Source organism: Neoarius graeffei, chromosome 27 (assembly GCF_027579695.1).
Source record: "Neoarius graeffei isolate fNeoGra1 chromosome 27, fNeoGra1.pri, whole genome shotgun sequence".
In the NCBI taxonomy this organism is placed as follows: Eukaryota; Metazoa; Chordata; class Actinopteri; order Siluriformes; family Ariidae; genus Neoarius; species Neoarius graeffei.
Genome location: NC_083595.1, coordinates 41274583 through 41296929, shown reverse-complemented (window position 1 = coordinate 41296929; position 22347 = coordinate 41274583). Strand labels below are relative to the sequence as shown.

Below are 22347 nucleotides of genomic sequence, written 5' to 3'. Positions count from 1 at the left end.
CAACCGGTTAATTTTTTTTGGTTGTCGGTTAAACTAGAGACAATTCCCCTGTGGGAAATTGAGAGAGTGATGCAGTGCGCGTAGCAGTCGCTATAGCAGGAGCTGCACTGAACTGTGTGAATGTGTCTCTCTGAGAGGAAGCAACCCCTCCCTCGTGTGTGTGTGTGTGTGTGAGAGGTGGGGTTTACATTAGACCGTATCAGCGGATCATCAGATTAACGTTTTTAAAAACGATTAGCGTGCACACAGCAACACCAATACACGGATGCGCTCGGCTCCGCAGGCATCCTGCGCTCCAAATCACTCCGCCCTGAACAGCGAGTGCCCTCTGGAGGGTTCGCACTCCAGCCCTGCGCAGCTCACAGAGCGCGCGAGTGAAGCGCACGAGCAGTGATTCGGGACTGAGCCGCTGTGTGTGATCCCAGTGCATATCGGGCATGCGCGTCACTTACCACTTGCAAGTGGAAGGATGGCAAGCCTAAAGACAATCATAACTACACAATGGGCAGTATTTGCATCAGTATTTGCAGTATTTTCATACTTTTATACTCTTTAATGAAAGGTGATACAAGGCGGAAGTCCGCGCCGTTTTTCAGCAGTCGCGTCACATGACCAACGCCAGCGAATCAGGAAGGTGGAGGTCACAGTGACGTTGTCCAATGACGACATCAGCTAGAGCTCAGCACAGCGTATCCTCAATGTTCACACAGCACTGGAACAGAGACGAACTGGGTTGAATATGTGGGCTCTGGCGGATTCCCGTTTCCCGGCGTTTTAATGTGAACGAACAGTGCATCCGCGAAGAAAACGAGACAGATACGGTCTAATGTAAACTTGGCCTGAGAGCGTGAGCGAGCAGCCCCTCCCTCGTGTGTGGGAAAGCGAGCAGCCCCTCCCCCGTGTGTGTGAGAGCGAGCAGCCCCTCCCCCATCCACGCGCTGCGAGCAGAGACAGTGTGAAATTTGTTTTTTTTTTTTAAAAGAGTGTTTAATTTTTTTTAAGTTTTAATTCTGTATTAAAATTACTAAAGCAAACGCCGCCACAGTCCACGAAACACAGGAAGCACGAGAAGAAAACAGCAAATCAGAAAGCCACGCACACCTGCGCAGCCCTCCAACTCGCTGCCCCCCACACACACCTCCCACGCCTCACGGACCGCAACGGCACCTGCCCACTTAGTAATTTTTATACAGAATTTACTCTGATGAAGTTATTCCGACACTCCAACACCCCCCCCCAAAAAAAAACGGATCTGCACGATTCAGCCGTGAAAAAGGCGGCATCTGCCAAAAGGCGCGCCGTTTGCATCCCTGTTTAAACTCATAGGTTAACCGACTTTAACCGGCTAATGAGGCTCGGTGGTCGGTCAAGTTTTTTTTTAGTTTTCGCCATCCCTAGGACAGACAGACAGGAAGAAACCGACCAACCACAATGACTTAAGACACCATGACTAATTTAACACATCTGGAAACTTGAGTAACACGTTTCCCTTACCATTGTGCCCATCTCTTATCCATATCTCTGATGCAATAAAATAAAACGCATCACCATAATCAAAGAGGTTCTTAAGCATGTCCTCACTAACTGCATTTTTATACCAGGGTCACAGACAAGTGTGCAATAAAGAGAGTGTGTTTCAAGCTCAACTTGAAGCAACTACACTCTCGCATACACACCCATTACACAACCAAGGAAGCAGTGAATGGATGTGGGTTTTTTTTTCCAAATGTCTATCAATACAGATGGGTCATTAATGGTAAACAGCGAGATAATGACTTTACTTATGCATTATTAATTTAAGTAAGTCTACCAAGATTAAAACCTTCTGCAACGTGAAAGCTAAATGAAAGACGGCTGTGATAGGAGATGATGCGATCAGGTATTAGATGACTGACCTCCAAGTGGAGAAAAATAAATGGACAGACACTGATTTTTCCAGAGAAGTACTGTGCTTTGCAGGATCGTCCCTGGAGTTAAGGAGAAAGCTCCAAGTGGGCATACTGATCTCAAACTTTGCAGCAAATATTTCTTAAGCCTGAATTGTGAAATCCGACAGTTGCCCTACACTCTCAGAAAATAAAAATTACCTAAAGTACCTTTAGTAGTGGGGCGGCATGGTGGTGTAGTGGTTAGCGCTGTCACCTCACAGCAAGAAGGTCCGGGTTCGAGCCCCGTGGCCGGCGAGGGCCTTTCTGTGCGGAGTTTGCATGTTCTCCCCGTGGGTTTCCTCCGGGTGCTCCGGTTTCCCCCACAGTCCAAAGACATGCAGGTTAGGTTAACTGGTGACTCTAAATTGACCGTAGGTGTGAATGTGAGTGTGAATGGTTGTCTGTGTCTATGTGTCAGCCCTGTGATGACCTGGCGACTTGTCCAGGGTGTACCCTGCCTTTCGCCCGTAGTCAACTGGGATAGGCTCCAGCTTGCCTGCGACCCTGTAGAAGGATAAAGCGGCTAGAGATAATGAGATGAGACCTTTAGTAGTACAACAGCTAGGTCAGTGGAGCAGTGCCATCTAAGGTACTTATTTGTACCCTTTAAAATACTGCTAGGGAATGCGTGTGTACCTTTTTGGCCCTAAAAAGGTATACACACACTTGCCTTGAGATCCAAAAACGAGCCCTTGGGGGTACATTAGTGTAGACTGGACCTTAGGGGACAGAAATGGACTCCTACCGTACCTCTACTTCTAACAGTGTAGAGCTTAAAATATCTTCAAAACCATAATATTCCCCTCCCATTTTGTAGATTTAAACCTGAGAGCAATTTAACCACTAAATAATACCCTCATAATAATGCCCTATTACCACACACTCGCAGCAACACCCAGGTGACGCAAAGCAGCTAGATTTCCACTTAGACCTGGTGATATTTCACCACAGGATGTGAAATAAACATGGCGCAAAGTACGTGCAGAGTGCAACGTCAAAAAATTCAAAACGAGAAGTGATCAACTAGAGACTATTGCTGCGCTCATGTGCTATGGGAAGATGATATTTTCCAGTTGGGAAGTGGTATTTACCAGTGTGTTGTGTTCACATGCTTTTGTTATTGTTGACAAAGGACGTGGACTGCTAGTCAGCAATAGTTAGCAATAGCGTCTGCTCTGGATAGGTAAAAACAAACCATAACACATTTTTTAAAGGAAACGGATTTCTAACGTATTATATTACACTTGTTAATGACGCAACATTGCATAGACACCAAAAACTACCCACTAGTACTAGTGTTTAAAAAAAAAAAAAAAAAAAAAAACTTTAGTAGCGTACAATGCTTACCATTCAAGTGTCTTGTACCGCTCACCGCCATGTTGAAAAGGTGAAAGTTCATCTCATCTCGGCAACTCGTGTATTAAAATTTTCTACGAGTTGCCCAGTGGAAAATACCACAAGAGGGGGCGTTCATGTGTGCTTTCCATGTCGGCGTTTGGTATTTACCATAATTCCCATAGCACATGAACGCACCATAAAGTAGGTAGGAAGGGATGGTGGTACGCTCCTTCTATCGCATACTGTAAAGTTTGTTCCCCAGTTCAAGACTTTAAAGGTGCCCTTCCACCAAAAACGCTTAATACTGGCTCACTCCGAGTTGCATATGCATGCGAAAATGTAATTCCACCCCCATTCCCTGTATTAGCTTATGAAAGAAAATAGTCGGAAAAACGAGTGGACCTGAAAAAGCCATACGATCTTACGTCACTTCATAAATTAGTATTCATGGCCTCGCCCACCTTGGCTTGCGACCACCCACGGGAAAGAAGTTCGGATTTGATGCGCAAGGAGACAGCAGAGCCAGTGTTGCCAGATTGGGCGGTCTTAAGTGCATTTTAGTGGATTTGAACATATTTTGGGCTGGAAAACGTCAACAGTATCTGGCAACACTGAGCAGAACCCATCTGGTCAGTAGCTAACGAAGAGGACCTAACAGCAAGTCGAAAACATGTCTGAACAAGTTCATGCCTGTGTTATTTGTGGCAGTAACACATCAACGTTGCATTTCTTGCCCAAGATAAAAAGTAAAAGTTATCCTACCTCTTGGATTTGTCCTACCGAGCCTACTGCGCATGCGCGAAATCCAGGAGGGTAGGAAAATTCAACAGACTTGTCTGCCGAGCCGTGAAAATCCTACCTCAAGCTTCCAGCTGTTTTGACGCCGTTTTTTTTAATATTACATTCAAATTGTTTGATTTACTCAACCAAATAAGCTATATTCAATAATTACAATGTAGGCATATTTGCAATTCAGAAACGTACAAAATACAGTATTTATAAACAAACGAAACGACGCTCCATCATAACTTTGACTGCACAGTGCCCACTGCGTGAAAGAATTAGCAAGTTCTCATACAGACCGTTTTATTATTCAAAACAAGTCATTACAAATTATTTGACTCGGCCAAAGACTCGACCAATACGCACAAAACATAAAAATCGGCAAATGCGTGAAATACTCACCGATTTTCTATCAGCCCAGCTGATCGGTAGGACAAAACTCGGTCCAAATTCCAAGATATGACGTCATGTGTTCTGCGCATGCGCAGTAGGCTTGGTAGGACAAATCCAAGAGGTAGGATAACTTTACAGAACACCGGAACTAGTAATGAAACCACAGTAAATTACCGCAAGCTTTAAATAAATAATTAAATAAAATAAAACACCTTTGCCTACAAGACGAGTAAAAACAAAATGGTGTCTCCGTGGTAAGACCTTTGATGCAAGAGAACTTGAAGGTCACAGATACTGTGTAGACTGCTCTATTCACCTTCATAAACAATATTCTAAAAAAATTAAAAAAAAAAAAAAAAAATCATACTTCATCCTCTTTCCTGCAGTCAGATTGGCTCACACCTTTACACAGTGGCAAAGACTTGGTCTTGCTAGATGTAATGAGTTTTACATCGATGGTCTTTTTGGCAGCTTGAATGATCTTGCTGAAAAATTTAAACGACAGCGGTCAGACTTATTTTGATACTTTCAGGTCCGTCACTTTGTTCAAAGTTGGAAACCAATCTTTCCTGCCTCACCAGCACATTCAGGGTTGGATATTATCTTGCAGTGTAAAGGCCAGATCTCAAAACACAATCATTTGTCTTCAAATGGGGTCATTGGATAAAGTTAGAAAGGAACAGGTTGAAGAACTTAGGACCGAAGTTTCTGATGCAGCCTGGGATTGTGCTCAGAGTAGGGAGTTAACGGAACATCCTCCTGTGCCCGTCTCAGCCTGATAAAGTCTTTCAATGGATTTATTACACTAAATCAAAACTATCAAAAATGTATCCACAAAATAAACTCCTGTGCACGCAGTTCCCAGGATTAAATGTATTTTCCACAGACCATTTATTTATTCACTTTACTCAAATACAAAGTAAAATGGCAGTAAATCATCTTTCTTTTCTTGCGTATTGCATCATGAGGCGTTCCTGGCTTGTAAATCTCTTATTTTCGGTGCATGACACATTCACGCAACTGAGCATGCTATGAATTAACAACGACAACGGTCTGCAGTGGCGGCTACACAATTAAACACTCAGCGAACATTTCTCCATTTGTGTATGAAAATACACTCCAACCACTCAGTTTGGTTTCATTTACAACCAACGGTGTCTTTTGATACCAGCACGTAATTGAACGAGAGAAGACTGGTTTACCGGAGACAAAAGAAGCGTTATCTCTGCTCCTGTTCCCTCCGACGGCCCTGACACACTACTGCCTCCGCCGAGTGCACGCGCACACCGCATGTTGGGGCCGCGGATAAGTTACTCTCCCTTGATCAACAAAGTCGGCGGGGAATTTGTGGTTATTATCGGTACGAACAGCGCGAATCACAACTTAAACAAGTGCGGTTCAGTTTGATATTGTCAGGCCGTTAGATAAACATTTAATTTTATTAAAATCGAAAATTAATATTTAGAGCCTGTGGGCTACAAAAATAGTCATTAGCCGGCGCTTGCGGAAAGCCCTGCATTCCGCGCGGAATATAGAATTGAATCAGCCCTGCGCATGCGCCGTGCGGCACAAAAAAAAAAAAAAAAAAGGCAGCCACCATGAAGGAAGGAGATCCGGAGTTTTCAAACATTTGCTTAAGTGTGAAATCGCAAAATGGTATTCTAGCGTACAACAAAATAGTAAAGATTCAGAAAAACAAATCATTCAGTGATCATTTTAATAGTGCAGGGGTGATAGCGTTCCGGCGCCGCGCCGGATTTCCAGTGTACCGTGGCTGGGGGAAAAAATAAAAAAAATCTAGTTCGCCCATTGTCCTGTGTCATTCTGAGATGTGCAGATAGACAGTAAAGGGAATTCGCATGATATGGAACTAGTGGGGAAAAAAGTGCCGTCACGGCACGAATTAGACGGCACTTTTTTCCCCACTAGTTCCATATCATGCGAATTCCCTTTACTGTCTATCTGCGCATCTCAGAATGACACAGGACAACGGGCGAACTAGATTTTTTTTTTCCCCAGCCACGGTACGCCGGAAATCCGGCGCGGCGCCGGAACGCTATCACCCCTGATGGTGTAATTTCATCCGAACTAGGCCTAATGGTCGATTTAGATCTACAAAAAGTCTGTGCGTCTGACATTTTAAGTACCTTTGTAAAAGTTTTGCAAATGTTGCAGTCAGATTAAACTGTCATTTTATTAAATGTGTCTGCTTTTGTAATAAAAGTACTGAAAGAAAAAGCAAACAGCACTGCGATTTCTTATCCGTCTATATCTCTCTCTCATATATATGTGTGTATAAAAATCCCTCCCTCCCGACTGAAAATTTTTTTTGCTCACCTGGTGGACAGGAAACGGATTTTTTTTTTTTTAAGGATGGCCCAACGTGCAACCAAATGCAGAAATGGCCATTTTTGGAGTATTTGTAAACGAGGTCTCAATGCCCAGTAATAAGAAAAATGCACTTATTTTTGCCTCCCTTTTAGCTAGGAGAAGAGTGTTGGAGTGGAAATCTCCTGAACCACAAAAAGTATCACTCTGGCTTAGTGACCTGATGCTATTCCTGAAATTAGAAAAAAATTTAAGGACTTCACTACAGGATCAACCAAAACATTCCATAAAACACTGATCTTGTATTCTGAAAGGTTTAACACTCTGCCCTCAGATAACAGATATTACTCTATCCACATTCACCGGATATGAACAATCGCACACTGACTGGCTACTCTACTATTAGGCCATCAGCTCATATACCATGAGTAGAGAAACACACAATGACGGAGTGTATTGTTGAACCAACCGAGGCCGAAATAAAAACTCCGCTTGAGAACAAAACCCCAAAAAATACAAAGCAACAAAATATGAAATAAGTATTTGATGGTAAGAACATTTTACTTTTCAAGAATTATTATTATAGCATTTATCACAAATTGCTACTGTCATTTCGCCGGTTAGTTTACATTAAGTGGAAATTACAGTCCGACGTTTTGTATAAAAGTTTAACAAATTTGCAAAAATTAAAAACGCTCCGTTTTTCAAAATCCAGTGAACGTGGATAGAATAAAAATCATTCCGCTCAATCTCGTCACACATGGTTTATAGCCGACGAGGTGCTATCAGCTCACGTACGACTCGATTTCATGGAATAACTTAAATAAAGCGCTGACAGTTATGCTGGCGGTTACGGGTGCTTTAAGCAGAACGTGAACAGCCGCCCCCCCCTTCCCTCGAACTTCCTCTTCCCCTTTTATTTTTATAAAGGCAGTATGTAGGTGGTGCAGGTGGGATGGCAAAAAATAAATCCTACTTTAAAAAGAAATCATATTTCCAGAAAGAATGACCAGTGTTGCATGTCTGCTTTTTATACATGTTCTTGGGTGTTTTCACACAAGTCTGTGCTTTTTTTTTCCCCCTTTTCTTTTTATTAAATATATTGCATCATAGCGTTTTCCTATAACCCCTTTGGACATGTGTACAATTGTACGCATGAAGCTCCAGAGCATTTCTCCTTGCGTCCAAAGGGGTTAAATCAACACTGGGTTCAGATACAGGCTTTTAGTCAAAGCAAAGCTCATACAAACTAAAGCATTTTTATTCATTTTGGTCACTTGCATTTGAATTGGATAGGAGTACACATCCTAAAGAGAGAGAGAGGTGGTGTGCCGTCGTGGGAAGCACAGTGTCTCTAACACTATACAATATCTTTCTTTTTTTTTTTTTAAAAAAGGACGTAAAAGTTATTTTATTTAGCACAGCATGATTCATACCTGAGCTCACTTAGAGCAAAGCCACTGTTATGTGAACTGGTGGTTCACCCCAGGGGTTTTTTTTGGGGGGTGGTGGTTTCCAACTGCAAGTCAAAAAACACACAGTTGCGTCAGCCTCATGGCCTTTACAAACCAGATACAACACGAAACTGCAACCCGAAAAACTCGTGTGGAATTTATGCACATAAAAAAGTATGCACACCAAGTCCAATACAAAACTTTTAAAATATGCTGTGGTCTATTTAGTGCTGGTTTCATGCTCGTTTTGCGCCATGACTGTCAGTTGTGTCCCGGGTGAACGAGGGAGTCACCTAGCAGTGATGACAACATAATTATAGACATGCCCTCAAGAAAGAGCAACTTCGGGTACAAACAACAGGGAGAATTTCATAACCTCATTAAAGAGCTGAAGCTGAGAGACGGGACGTTGGACAACAAGAAAGCAAGCGATGCTTACGGTGTTGTGTGTTCACGGGTGAAATAAAATGGCGCTTCATTCCCATCTTTAATCAAGAGCACAGCCTTTCATTCTGAGAGCAGTATTTATTCATTTCGCGTTCAGATTGTGCAACGCGTTTTCTCTCTCTCACCTCACACACACACACACACACAAATACACAAATAGCCCTGCTCACATTCACATTGAACGTGAAATAAATAAATACTGTAATACCACACACTCGAATAAAACTAGACATAAAACTCCATAGAAATATCGTCTCTCGGCTCCCAGATGTGAGTGACCGCGGCACATAGCGGAGGCTCATTGCTCCATTTGAGGCCGTTTTGCCGACTGTCTCCTACGTCACCACATGACATCATTCCTTCCACACAACGTGATTGGTTAATGTGTTTATTTGCAGTGCGAAAGCTCAGAAAAAAAAAAATTGACCTCGGTCAGAAAAACATGTTACTTTTCCACTGCATAATATTTGCACTGTGTGAAGGTACTCATGATAGTCTGGTTAACACCAGACCATATCACAAGTGAAATAATTATGGTCTGGAATCCGCCTATTGAATTTCTCGTAGGGGAGGTGTGGTTTACGATTGTCAATGGCCGTTTATTGGACGTTGCGAATGTCTATCATTTGGCGTATACGTAGCCCATGGCAGCGCTCGAAACTAACGGTGTCCCGATGTCCCGGGGACTATAAAAAATGTCATCGGGACACAAAATTATCATATCTGGGACAATCCCGGGACAATGGAAAAAAACAGATCTAGAAAAAAAGTTCTACATTAATATTATTCACAAAGCTGTAACACATACGTAGACATTCACCTAATTTGTCAATTTTAATTTTAAAACGTTAACAGCGAAAAATACATTAGTAGCTACACTTTCGATGCACCTGCATCCGTAGGCTACAGAGCAGCGCATTCTGTTCTAGAATCTTCGGCCGGAGTCCGCGTTATATGGACTTGGAATGGAATTGCTACTGCACACGCTGCGCCGACTCTTGCCAGAACAAAAAAGTGGTTGAAGCGGATCGACCGCGGGGAAGAAACTGAAAGCCCAGACATAACGTCTCCGGGACCTTCAGGATCCAAAGTGTCATCGCCTGGTCTGCAGGCAACGCTCGCAACTGAATGAACTGAATGAACACTGTTAGACACGTTATAAAATACAACAGGAATGATGTGGATGATACTGACGGAAGATACCGTTCAACAGAATAAGTGAGTTTTCTTGGTGTCTTTCTAGTTCAGAAAGTTTAGTCAGTCAGCAGCACAACTAGGCTCGGACCTGGCACTATGCTGATGTTCCACCCATGTTTCGGCAGCGAAAGTCCATAAAATGGATAACGGAAAGTTCATAAAAATGGATAATGGTAATGGTTAACGGAAAGTTCATAAAAATGGATAACGGTCTCATCTCATTATCTGTAGCCGCTTTATCCTGTTCTACAGGGTCGCAGGCAAGCTGGAGCCTATCCCATCTGACTACGGGCGAAAGGCGGGGTACACCCTGGACAAGTCGCCAGGTCATCACAGGGCTATGGATAACGGTAATGGTGAAAATTATAAGTTGGCCTTATAAATGCCAACAGATATTCAAGGTATAAGTAGATTAAATGAACATAAAAGGGGTCTTATTTTCAACTAAAGTGTACTGCAGATGTAGGGAGTTGAAACATTTTCTGAATGAGCTAGTTGGTCCCTTTAAATAAACGGGTATCTATTCATACAGTGAGATCGCCAAAGTTTAATAAACTGAAAATGCAATAACTAATTTTGAAGTAGATGATGTATTGGACATGTGTCGCTTGTGTTTTGTGACTTATTGTAAAAATGATAAAGGGTTCAAAATCGCATAGTTACAAATATAATAGTAACTTCATATGATAATATTAACCACTGGTTATTTCAGAGAGGAAAAAAATGGGGACACTATTGCTTCCATTCGGGACAATACAACACAGAATTCGGGACCACTGGGGGACACAAAGAAAAAAAGTTAATTTCGAGCCCTGGCCCATGGCCAATCATGGCAGTTGTACCCGGTGACATAGTTAGAGCGACAAAGAAAGACTAACGCCAAACGCTGTTCTTTTTTTAAAACAAACTTTCGCTCTAAACTATTCAGAACAGTGTCTAAAGCTTGATCGAAAGTTTGGTTCGTATCGCTCGCCGCCATGTTAAATGTGATCCATAAACAGTCCCAAATAAACAAGCTTCCGTTTGTCGAGTAGTACTCGTCACCGTCTTTCCACCCCTCCCCACTCTCTGATTGGCTCCAAACTCAGGCGAGCCTTTAGACCATAGTTTCCATGCTGTCTTTTCAGATCGGAACGATTGTGCAAAGCAGCCTGGGAAATCCCATGCTATACTCATGACAAAAATTACAGTTCAAATAAATAAATAAATACATAAATAAATAAATCTATGGATGTGTGAATTAATCACTTTTTTTGGGGGGGGGGGGGGGGGGGGGGGCTGGTGTGTAAAAGCCTTTAGTCCTATATAGCATCACTTGCTTGTCCTACTATGCAGTGGAAAGCCTGATATCCTACCTCTGCTTGGAAACTAGTGCATCACCATTAAGCAATCACACAATTAACCCTTTGGTGACTGACCCCTTGAAAATGGTTCCTCCAGGAACGATGACGTTTCAGTTGTCAAGACAACGGAAAAACTAAAATACAAAAACAGAAAGATACGTCACAATGCTCTTGTGCACAAAACAAAATGCTCTTGTATTTGTATTTTAGTTTTTCCGTTGTCGTGACAACTGAAACGTCATGTTCCTGGAGGAACCATTTTCAAGGGGTCAGTCACCAAAGGGTTAAACGTGACGAGAAACTGGAATCTCTAGCTTAAACTAAATTAACCAGTACAAAATCAACAGGACTTAAGAGGCTAGATCATCACTCTTCCCTGTTACACCCAAGCCAAAATGTTCTTTTTCCAGAATTGGTGGTCATGGCAATCTTCAAAACAAATGTGCATGTCTGTCCTTATTGTTGTAGAATAAATAATATAAATATATATATTTTTTTTAAACAGCCTTGAGCTGATATGAACCATTTTCATCAGATACAGGGTGGGCGAACAGAATAAAGTACACAACATCCTGTTTGTTGCAGTGCTTTCTTAGATACCATCTCCATTCTAGGAAACACCATCTATAAATGAGTGATGGGTCTTCTTAGACCCCCCACCCCCAGGACGCCTCTTATTCCCTGCCAGAGTCGCAGTGGAGGCTATTTCTACCCCCGTGACTCACTGATAGGGGTTTGTAGAATCTCTGGCATGCCAATGCCAAAGCACTAGGACCATCATTCCAATCAGGCCACACCTTAAAGTGCATATCACGGGTAAATTCAGGAGCAAGATCAATTTAATTCTCCTATTTCATATTAAACTTTGGTCAAATGTGTCACATTTTGTGCAATTTTTTTTTTTTACCTTGCGCAATACCAGAAAAATTCAGTTGAAATCAAGCCATTTGAGGCGAATTGGTCCACCTCTGAAAAAACTTGGCATTTGGATTTCCCAGCAAACATTGTTTTCGTGACGTCACGTGAGGGACGCCGCCTCCTGAATCCTACGTCAGCGCTGGTTTGTTTAGGAGAAAAACAACCTGGTGGTTTTCTGCAAATTTCTTCAATGTTATCACGGAATTATTAAAATGGTTAGCAGATGTATCGTAGGAGGGTGTAGCAACACCAATCTTGATGGGATTAGCACTCATCGTTTTCCAAAAGACCAGACAATGAGAGAGAAATGGGAGTGCTTTGTGCGAGGCACCCGGAAAAATTGGCTACATGCTACAGACTTACTTGCGGTGCTCACTAGGGGTGGGTATTGCCAAGGACCTCACGATACGATACGCATCACGATACGATATTGCGATATTCTACATAGTTCACTGAAAAATGTAAAATGCATTATGCATCTTAAAATCCGAGTTGTATGTACATCAGATGATAGTGATAATTCATGGGACAAACTGAGTTAAAACAATGCAATTCAAATTATCCGTGCCATTTTATTGTAACTATACAAGCGCAAGTTACAACATATTTGCAGGAACAACACACTGTCTGAAACACATCGAAAAGTGCAGTGTGCATCTTACGGCGTATTCACACCTACGTTGTTTGGTCCGGACCAAACGAACCAAATTTCCCTTGGTCCGGACCTTTTGGGTTGGTCCGAATACAAACCACCGAACTCTGGTCCGGACCAAACAAGCAGACTGAGACCGAGCTGCAAGGTCGGACTCGGTCCGGACCAAAGGAACCCTGGTGCGGATCTTTTGGAGGTGTGAAAACAGACCGGACCTAATCCGACAGTTTTGCTTTTTTGTACCTCGGGAGCTTCCGTCGTTTGTCGAGCATTATGGGAAACAGAGTCTTGACACTCCACCGCAAAGTGCAAACACTGTTTCGGTTGTCAAGGGAACCTTACAACAGTCGTTCAGTCATTCAGACCAGTATTAGGCTAGACTACAGAGTACAAAAATGAGTAGGGGGCAAACGTGGGCCGAGGAAGAAACGCGTACCCTTGTGGATATATGGGCAGATGTCCACATATCTGAGCTTTTGGAGAGAACACACAAAAATGCCGACGTGTTTGCTGTATTCAGTGAGAAAATGAAGGAGAAGGGGTTCACGCGCTCCCCAGAACAATGTCGGCTGAAAGTGAAGAAACTCCATCAGACCTACATTAAAATCAGGGACATTCTTTCAAAAAGTGGCGGTACTAGCGACGCAAAAAAGAAATTCATCTATTGCGTGAAGAGCCAGAACTGTCACAACATGATGTGCGCTCATCAGCGCTATCCTCCGTAGCCGCCTTGCCCTTTGTCGTCGTCGTTGATAAATTACTTGTACAACAGCATAGTAATCGCACAATTGTGAAAACAGTAAAAACTGGAAAAAACATATAGCTTTGATGACATTAAAAAGAATAACAGCACAGAAAGCCTCCGTGACTACTTTTGAACTTAACGCTTTGTGCGCGTGGCGTCTCTGACCAATAGCTGAACGACCTCAGGGCGCGTGGCTTTGTTGACAGATTTTGGTCCGCTTACTAAAATGTAGTGTGAAAGCGAACCGCACCAAAATGAAAAAATAAAAAAAAAAACATTTGGTTCGGACCAAAGCAAGTGAACTATCGAACTATCCTGGTCTGAATACACCCTTAGTCTCCCTGAGCACAATTATGAAACAAAGTGCAGTGTGGGTCAGTGTCCACACACTGAAACTGAATTGAAACCTCAGTGAATCATGTTTCTTCTGAACTGAGAGTAAATACTCAAAATAAAATGCAGTGTCTCACACACACTAAAATTGAAAATGCAAAATAAAAGTGCAGCTTCTTGCCTTCGGCCTTAACTGACAAAATTAAGTTCACAGTTACAGTAAGTCACACATCACTGAAGTAGACGGGAGGACTTTGGCGCTGTCCAGTGTAGTTTGCTTCGGGTCGGGTTTCGGTGGCTCCGGCTGAGCCAATATGTCGGGGTGGTGTCGTGCTAAGTAAGTCCGCAAGTTTGTTGTGTTACCTGAATATCTAATTGGAGCGAAACAGGTTTTGCAAAGTGCATACTCTTTGTCCAGCTCACTGTTTTTTTTTCTCCTTTCTTTTGGAATCCAAAGTACCTCCAAACATCTGCTTTAAAGTTTGGCGGTGTCTCTAGGTTTACGTTAACAGCCATGCTTGCTTGGTTTTTTTTTTCCCCTCACTGTAACCGTCAGGGAAAAAAGAGAAGACGAAGAGTGCCTTGCAGTGAGGTAGCGGCACAGCGACACCTCGCGGAGCGGAGGTGCGGAAGTCGTACTGGATTTACAACCCGTCTGAAACATGATTTATTATTTGAAAAAATATCGATATTGAATCGGAAGACAAAGTATCGCGATATATCGCCGTATCGATATTTTTGCCCACCCCTAGTGCTCACTTCACAAGGTCCGATGACGGAGAACTATTTGCAGTGGGAAATGGGCTTCGCAAGGCAACTTGATCTGAAAAAAGACACAGTTCCATCTGTCAGAATGCCCAAAGCAACACCGTCTCAATCTGTATCAGCGTCACCAAAGGAGCCAGACGTGTTCGTCTCCCCTGACAGAAGATGAAGTGCCGCATCCACTGAGGCCCTCGAAGCCGAGGACTAAGCAGAGCCGAGAAAAAGACCAAGAAAATCGGCAATTCACAAGTTGACTGTTGCCAGGGTAAGAAATAATCCTGACATCTCATTATATTCTTCATCCAAAAGTGAAGTAACATTGCACTCAGATGACAATTCCATATTTCAATGCAAAATCGCTAGCTGCTAAACTTGGTCTACACAGGCTGTGCACTGAAACCGTGCAAGCTCGCGCAGCCTGCTGGCGCTTCCGTAAGTGACGTCATGAATCTGGCTCCAGACTCCCTTGGGATTTTTCCAGACGCGTTTCGTTATTTTATTTTTTTCTGCTGTAGACAGATGGCCTTGTGCAAAATTACCCTTCTGGACGAGTGTGCAAAGGGACATACTTTCATATTAAAAAAAAAAAAGATTGGTCCAGAATATGCACTTTAAAATTACTTTCAATTTCACGCTTGAGAAGCCGAGAACCATTTTAATTTTGGTTCTATAAAATGTTCTGAATTCTTACTTTGTTTCCTGATGAGCATCTTTATTGGTTAAAGAGGTTCTTTTAAAAAGGAAAATATAGGACATGGATCCTCTTATGAATTCGGTTTACAGTGTACACATCCATGAGAAAAATCATATCCACCTGTTATGCATTTGAGACGAGACTGAACAAATCTCCTGAGCCACTATCAGTGTCAAGTTTCCCTCAGGGAGAGGAATGAAAATTTCATCAATAAAGTAGACTGATGGGCACGATTATATTGTGTAATACACTGCAGCGATCACTAAATGCACAGTCTCAGAGAGAGATATACCACAAGGCTTCCTGTCTCTTCATATCTCTCTACCAACTGTGGTCATAACAGCAAAGTGTGTGCACACGTGATTTACGCTCAGCTAATTCATGTCCGTTGTTTGGAAAGACCCCCTTCTTCCAGTAAGCACTGTTCATGCCACAGATTAAACCTACAGTAGTAGGAGACTAAAGAAATCTCCAAAAACAGTCCCATTCAGCTCAACGCTCCATCCGGGGCCAAATCTACGCGTGGAAAAACTGCCTCACTCTCACTCTGAAGTCTTTTTCATGTGTTTGGTTATTTTCCACAGTCCCGCTGATGACTCATAATGCTTTGGACACAACATCTGGTCACGATCAGTCGTTTTATTAAAAACGAAGTGCTGAAACTGGTTAATTCTTAAAACTTGTTCAGGCCACACACACCACAGCATTTAGTTTCTAGACACATTTACCTGGTTTAGATGTTAAACTGGATAAAATACCGTGTCTACTGGAAACAAACGTTCCAGCATGGGCGCACATTTGCAAATGTCTAACAACTCGGTGCATTAGTGGCTCTGGAGCACTTGGGTAGAGTCCCAAAAGGAGATTGGTTTTTGTTTTAAATCCCATGTGCACAAGATCTCGTGCGAAGAAGTTATTCAAATAAAACAAAGAAGAAATTAGAATAGTAATTAATCAGCTTTGGGAACTTTAAGGGCTTTGTACAAGTGGTGGAAAGTTAAGCAATGGAAGTTCACAAATTTATATGAAAACACATGGAATCCAACCACACTGATTTTCTTAGCTTGCAATTTCTAATGCAGCTGTGCGTGCAAATATGTGGTGTGTGTGTATATATATATATATATATATATATATATATATATATATATATATATATATGAGGGATGTTTATAGCCCCCAAAACACACTGCCCCTACATTTCTTGACCCTGCAGAGGTATTTAAAACACTGTTTTACATGTTACACAAAACTAAGTCCACACCAAGTTTCCTGCAAAACCCTTTCGGTTTTCAAGCACCCAATCTGAAAGTTCAGTCAGCTTCTTAAAACAAAAACAAACAAAATTTAAGGTACTGAAATAATGCACACCATTTGAAATTGATAAACAGCAGTCTGTCATACACAGCTATACATATTATGTATCACTACTAAACCTGTTATTTCCGTTCCACTGTAATCTCCTGACTCAAAACCGAGGACACAATATCGCCCTTAACCCAGCTAGCTATTATTACAGTAACCCAGCTAGCTATTAGTATAGGTATAAGCCGAGTAAAATTAAGGATTAATTTCACGAGTGATTTCGAAGTTTTAAAAATTCGCGACGAGGGCAATTTCAAAACTTCGAAATCACGAGTTAAATTGATCCTTAATTTTACAAGGAACCATACGATTACTTGTTTATAATATACAGGGCCAAATTCAGGGGCGGCACGGTGGTGTAGTGGTTAGCGCTGTCGCCTCACAGCAAGAAGGTCCTGGGTTCGAGCCCCGTGGCCGGCGAGGGCCTTTCTGTGCGGAGTTTGCATGTTCTCCCCGTGTCCGCGTGGGTTTCCTCCGGGTGCTCCGGTTTCCCCCACAGTCCAAAGACATGCAGGTTAGGTTAACTGGTGACTCTAAATTGACCGTAGGTGTGAATGAGAGTGTGAATGGTTGTGTCTGTGTGTCAGCCTTGTGATGACCTGGCGACTTGTCCAGGGTGTACCCCGCCTTTCGCCCGTAGTCAGCTGGGATAGGCTCCAGCTTGCCTGCGACCCTGTAGAACAGGATAAAGCGGCTAGTGATAATGAGATGAGGGCCAAATTCATACTTCGGAAGCCATTCAAGTTCACAACATTTGTCATTCACATTTTCTGAACCAATCAAGGCGCAAGACTATCTTGCACGTTTGAATCAGTTTCTAAAGCGTCTTTCATCATGACATGAGGATTTTGAAAGTGGTTTTCCCCATTTTCTTTCCTCACTTCTGCATAAAACTGCGATAGCACCTTGTCTAACTCACAGCATTCATATGCCACTAGAGAGTCGTTTATTTGTCTTTCTGCAGCCCATTTCTTAAACATGGAAAGCCAAAAATTTGTACTTTTTTGGTATTTTCATTTTCGCTTGCAGCTTTCAATTGGTTTATCATTTCTACGTCAAATCTAGTGAAACGCGGCATTGCTGAGTCAGCCATTTTGTTGACAAAATTTGCTAATTTTTGTAACCGTAACCAAGCAACGAACCAGCCAATAGCATTTCAGAAATACGGCCTCGTGTTAAGGAAAAAAAGCCCTCCTTGATTGGTCAACAGGGCTCGACATTAATGCTTGTCTGGGACAAGTGATACTTCATGTCAGACAAGTTCATCGTCTCAGTTACTTGTCCGATCGGACAAGTGCCAAAATACGCCGATATTCGGGCTATATATCAAATTTATCAGTTTATTCACATGATTTCCGAAGCACCTCACTTGACATATTGTTTTGATGAATCGCCGGATGTTTCTATTCGGAAAGAGCGATGTGCACATGCGCAATATTCCACTTGCGAAACCAGCCAATACCGCTTCGTGTATTTGAGCTGAAAAGTAAACGGTCGTTTATGATTGGTTTTAATCGTGTCATACACGTGGATTTGTTAACATTTCTGTTGGCAGGATCATTATTCAACTGTATATTTACGTTGAGTACGTGTTAATTTCCAAATCTTTGAATTGTTGTTGATGGTGTTCATTATATAGCCGAGCGTGCACTGGGGTTGGAATGCGCGCCTGCATGTGTGTGGATTGACAGGGAGTGAGGCAGGCGTGGGGAAAGTTATGTACGAAAAACCAAGCTGTCAAATGGCTGCTAATTAGGTTACCGGCTGTATTAATTAATAATTAGTGATTAATACTGTAAATCAGTCAATTTTGTTATCAGTTGTTTTTATTTGTAGCACTGCTGTTATTTGTTTCTCTTGTCCAAACTAGTGATCTCAAGTCATAAATTTTATGATGTTAGTTTTTGTGATATTTGTTACTGAACTGCAGAGTACTGATCTGTGTGTAATATTATATATATATATATATATATATATATATATATATATATATATATATATATATATATAAAATAGTTAGTGTTTCTGAATCTCATAGTATAGTTATTTTGTTCTTAAAATTTTATGTTCATAATTTCTACTCTATTGGAATATACTGCTTCTGAACTTCAGCATAATAATTGGTGAATTATGGTATCAATCAGTCTGTTTTACTATATTTTTGAACTTTCGCCTCAGTATATCAAGTATGGAGCACTTGCATGTGACGTCACAGCCGATCCAGATTGTGACAGACGCCATCTTGAAACGCCATATTTCCGCCTTCTACTTCTACTTCTGGTTCTACTTCTGCCTTTTCTTCTGGAAAACCCTACTATATACAATTCTACTACAACGGCTGCGGCTACAAGCTCTCCCTACCTGTGCACGGTTTTTATGTTTGTGTGTATTTTTGCGTGTTGTTCGTCTGTACCGGACTTCAATATCCACTACAACCGTATGGACTTACTGGACATTGGTTTCCAGCAGAAAATGACGGTTTGTAGCGATTTCCATCGCATGCACAACATTCCGGACGAGATAGCGAGACCAGCGGGGTCTCCGTGGATTGTTATCGGAAGCAAAGCGAAGGAGGCGGCGCCGGGAACGGAAGCAAAAGCGAGGCTGCAGAGCCGGCCTGTTGACTAAGCTCAGAAAACAGCCACTCAAACCTCCACTGCCAAGCCTCTACCTCTCCAACGCCAGATCCATGTAAACAAGACGGACGATTTGGAATTACAGCTGGAATTACCTTATTCTATTCTATAATCGGCTGGTCAGTGCTATACTCAATACTTAAGTGACTTACCCATCCAATGAGGATTCTTGTTTACAAGATGCCACATCTGAGTCACTGACAAATCCTGAATTTCTGTAAAGATAACTGTCCAGAGATTTATAAGCACGCAGTACTTCACCACTGAACAGCGAGGGAAAGTTGATGAGGTAATTATACACGTCTGGGTATTCCGCTGGCAGTTCAAAATCCGGTCGTGAAAACTCCGTCCGGTCAGCCATAAGGGTCACTAATCTGTAGATCGTTTATTTTAGACATATATCTAGTTATCTGTTCATTAGAAAAATGAGCCGTGTAGTCCGTCGGTTGAAATTGATCCATTCTGTACACAAGTGCAGCAGTATTCAGCGGTGTTTTTGACCGACAAGATGGCGGTTGTGTACTTTCCGGTCACGTGACTGCAAGATCTCTATAGATTACTTTTGATTCATAAATATTATGCATATGCTGTGAATTCGGAAACAAATGCAATAAAGATTGTTGGGTTACAAATAGTTTATTTGTGTTTTTTTTCTCAAATATTTCTTCAGACAAGTCAACTTCACATTCAGACAAGTAAATTTCCTTTCAACTTGCCCGACAGGACAAGTGGTTTCAAAAGTTAATGTAGAGCCCTGGAGTCAATCAGAATTGAGTAATTTGGCCCTATGTATTATAATCATTACAGTCAGCCAGCCAGCCAGTTAGTTGGTAGGTACTACAGTAAGCCAGCCAGTTAGTTGGTAGGTACTACAGTAAGCCAGCCAGTTAGTTGGTAGGTACTACAGTAAGCCAGCCAGTTAGTTGGTAGGTACTACAGTAAGCCAGCCAGTTAGTTGGTAGGTACTACAGTAAGCCAGCCAGTTAGTTGGTAGGTACTACAGTAAGCCGGCCAGTTAGTTGGTAGGTACTACAGTAAGCCGGCCAGTTAGTTGGTAGGTACTACAGTAAGCCGGCCAGTTAGTTGGTAGGTACTACAGTAAGCCGGCCAGTTAGTTGGTAGGTACTACAGTAAGCCGGCCAGTTAGTTGGTAGGTACTACAGTAAGCCGGCCAGTTAGTTGGTAGGTACTACAGTAAGCCGGCCAGTTAGTTGGTAGGTACTACAGTAAGCCGGCCAGTTAGTTGGTAGGTACTACAGTAAGCCGGCCAGTTAGTTGGTAGGTACTACAGTAAGCCGGCCAGTTAGTTGGTAGGTACTACAGTAAGCCGGCCAGTTAGTTGGTAGGTACTACAGTAAGCCGGCCAGTTAGTTGGTAGGTACTACAGTAAGCCGGCCAGTTAGTTGGTAGGTACTACAGTAAGCCGGCCAGTTAGTTGGTAGGTACTACAGTAAGCCGGCCAGTTAGTTGGTAGGTACTACAGTAAGCCGGCCAGTTAGTTGGTAGGTACTACAGTAAGCCGGCCAGTTAGTTGGTAGGTACTACAGTAAGCCGGCCAGTTAGTTGGTTGGTACTACAGTAAGCCGGCCAGTTAGTTGGTTGGTACTACAGTAAGCCGGCCAGTTAGTTGGTTGGTACTACAGTAAGCCGGCCAGTTAGTTGGTTGGTACTACAGTAATCCGGCCAGTTAGTTGGTTGGTACTACAGTAATCCGGCCAGTTAGTTGGTTGGTACTACAGTAATCCGGCCAGTTAGTTGGTTGGTACTACAGTAATCCGGCCAGTTAGTTGGTTGGTACTACAGTAATCCGGCCAGTTAGTTGGTTGGTACTACAGTAATCCGGCCAGTTAGTTGGTTGGTACTACAGTAATCCGGCCAGTTAGTTGGTTGGTACTACAGTAATCCGGCCAGTTAGTTGGTTGGTACTACAGTAATCCGGCCAGTTAGTTGGTTGGTACTACAGTAATCCGGCCAGTTAGTTGGTTGGTACTACAGTAATCCGGCCAGTTAGTTGGTTGGTACTACAGTAAGCCAGCCAGTTAGTTGGTACTACAGTCTCGTGCCCTCGCCGTTTTATCAAACTGCAGTCATCTTCATTTGCAGTAAACAAAGACCGTTTAAATAATTCCACTTATTTTTTAGACCGTTAGCGCCTGGACTGTTTCGGCCGTTTATAATAAGCGGAGACCGCGACAGAGCGGCTCTAACGGCGAACGAGACAACAACCCCCCACCACACAACACCACACCACACACACCACCCTCCACCACACCACACAACACTCCACCACACACACACACACACACTACACCCTCCACCGCACACACACACTCCACCGCACACACACACACTACACCCTCCACCGCACACACACACTCCACCGCGCACACACACACACACACACCCTCCACCACACCATCCGTTAGGAAAACCTCATAAACACTCACCCAGAAAATAAAGTTGAAGAAGAACAGCATGTATTTGATGCATTTCGTGCAGCCTTCAACTCCCATAATTGCGGGTTTTTTAGTGCCTCGGTTCTCTTTTCAAACCAAGAAGAGAGTAAATTGATAGCAGAGCGATTCCGCCAGCAGCAGCAGCAGCACGCAGAGAGACAGAGCGCGGATTTGTGGGCCCGGTGTGTGCGCGTGCGTGTATGTGTGCACTCCTCCTCCGGAGAAAAGAGAAGGCAACACCCAGCCCCCCCGCTCCTCCCCCCGGAAAGTGGGACAGTCCACCAATCATGGCGTCTGTCTGTAAGCGCGAGCCTCCATTACACTCAGCAAATACAGCTTCAACACGCCGAGTTTTTATTGTCAATTCCCTATACCGGTATATCCCGGAGAATCGAGACGCCGTTTCTCTCTCACCTTACTTGTAAAATCAGATAAAAAAATAAAGTAAAATTTATATTAGGAAAAATAAAAATTATATATATATATATATATATATATATATATATATATATACACACACACATTATCTGTAGCCGCTTATCCTGCTCTACAAGCTGGAGCTTATCCCAGCT

General features: G+C 42.7%; 1 protein-coding gene across 1 annotated transcript in view; it reads right to left on the bottom strand.

Moving 5' to 3' along the window:
• The window catches only part of cd81a (CD81 molecule a), a 107333-nt gene extending 85350 nt beyond the window's left edge, over window positions 1–21983 (bottom strand). Inside the window, exon 1 of the mRNA XM_060911771.1 lies at window positions 21767–21983. Within this exon, the coding sequence (XP_060767754.1) occupies window positions 21767–21832 (66 nt within the window). The 5' untranslated portion in view covers window positions 21833–21983. The remainder of the gene's footprint in view (window positions 1–21766) is intronic.
• Window positions 21984–22347: the final 364 nt, after the last annotated feature.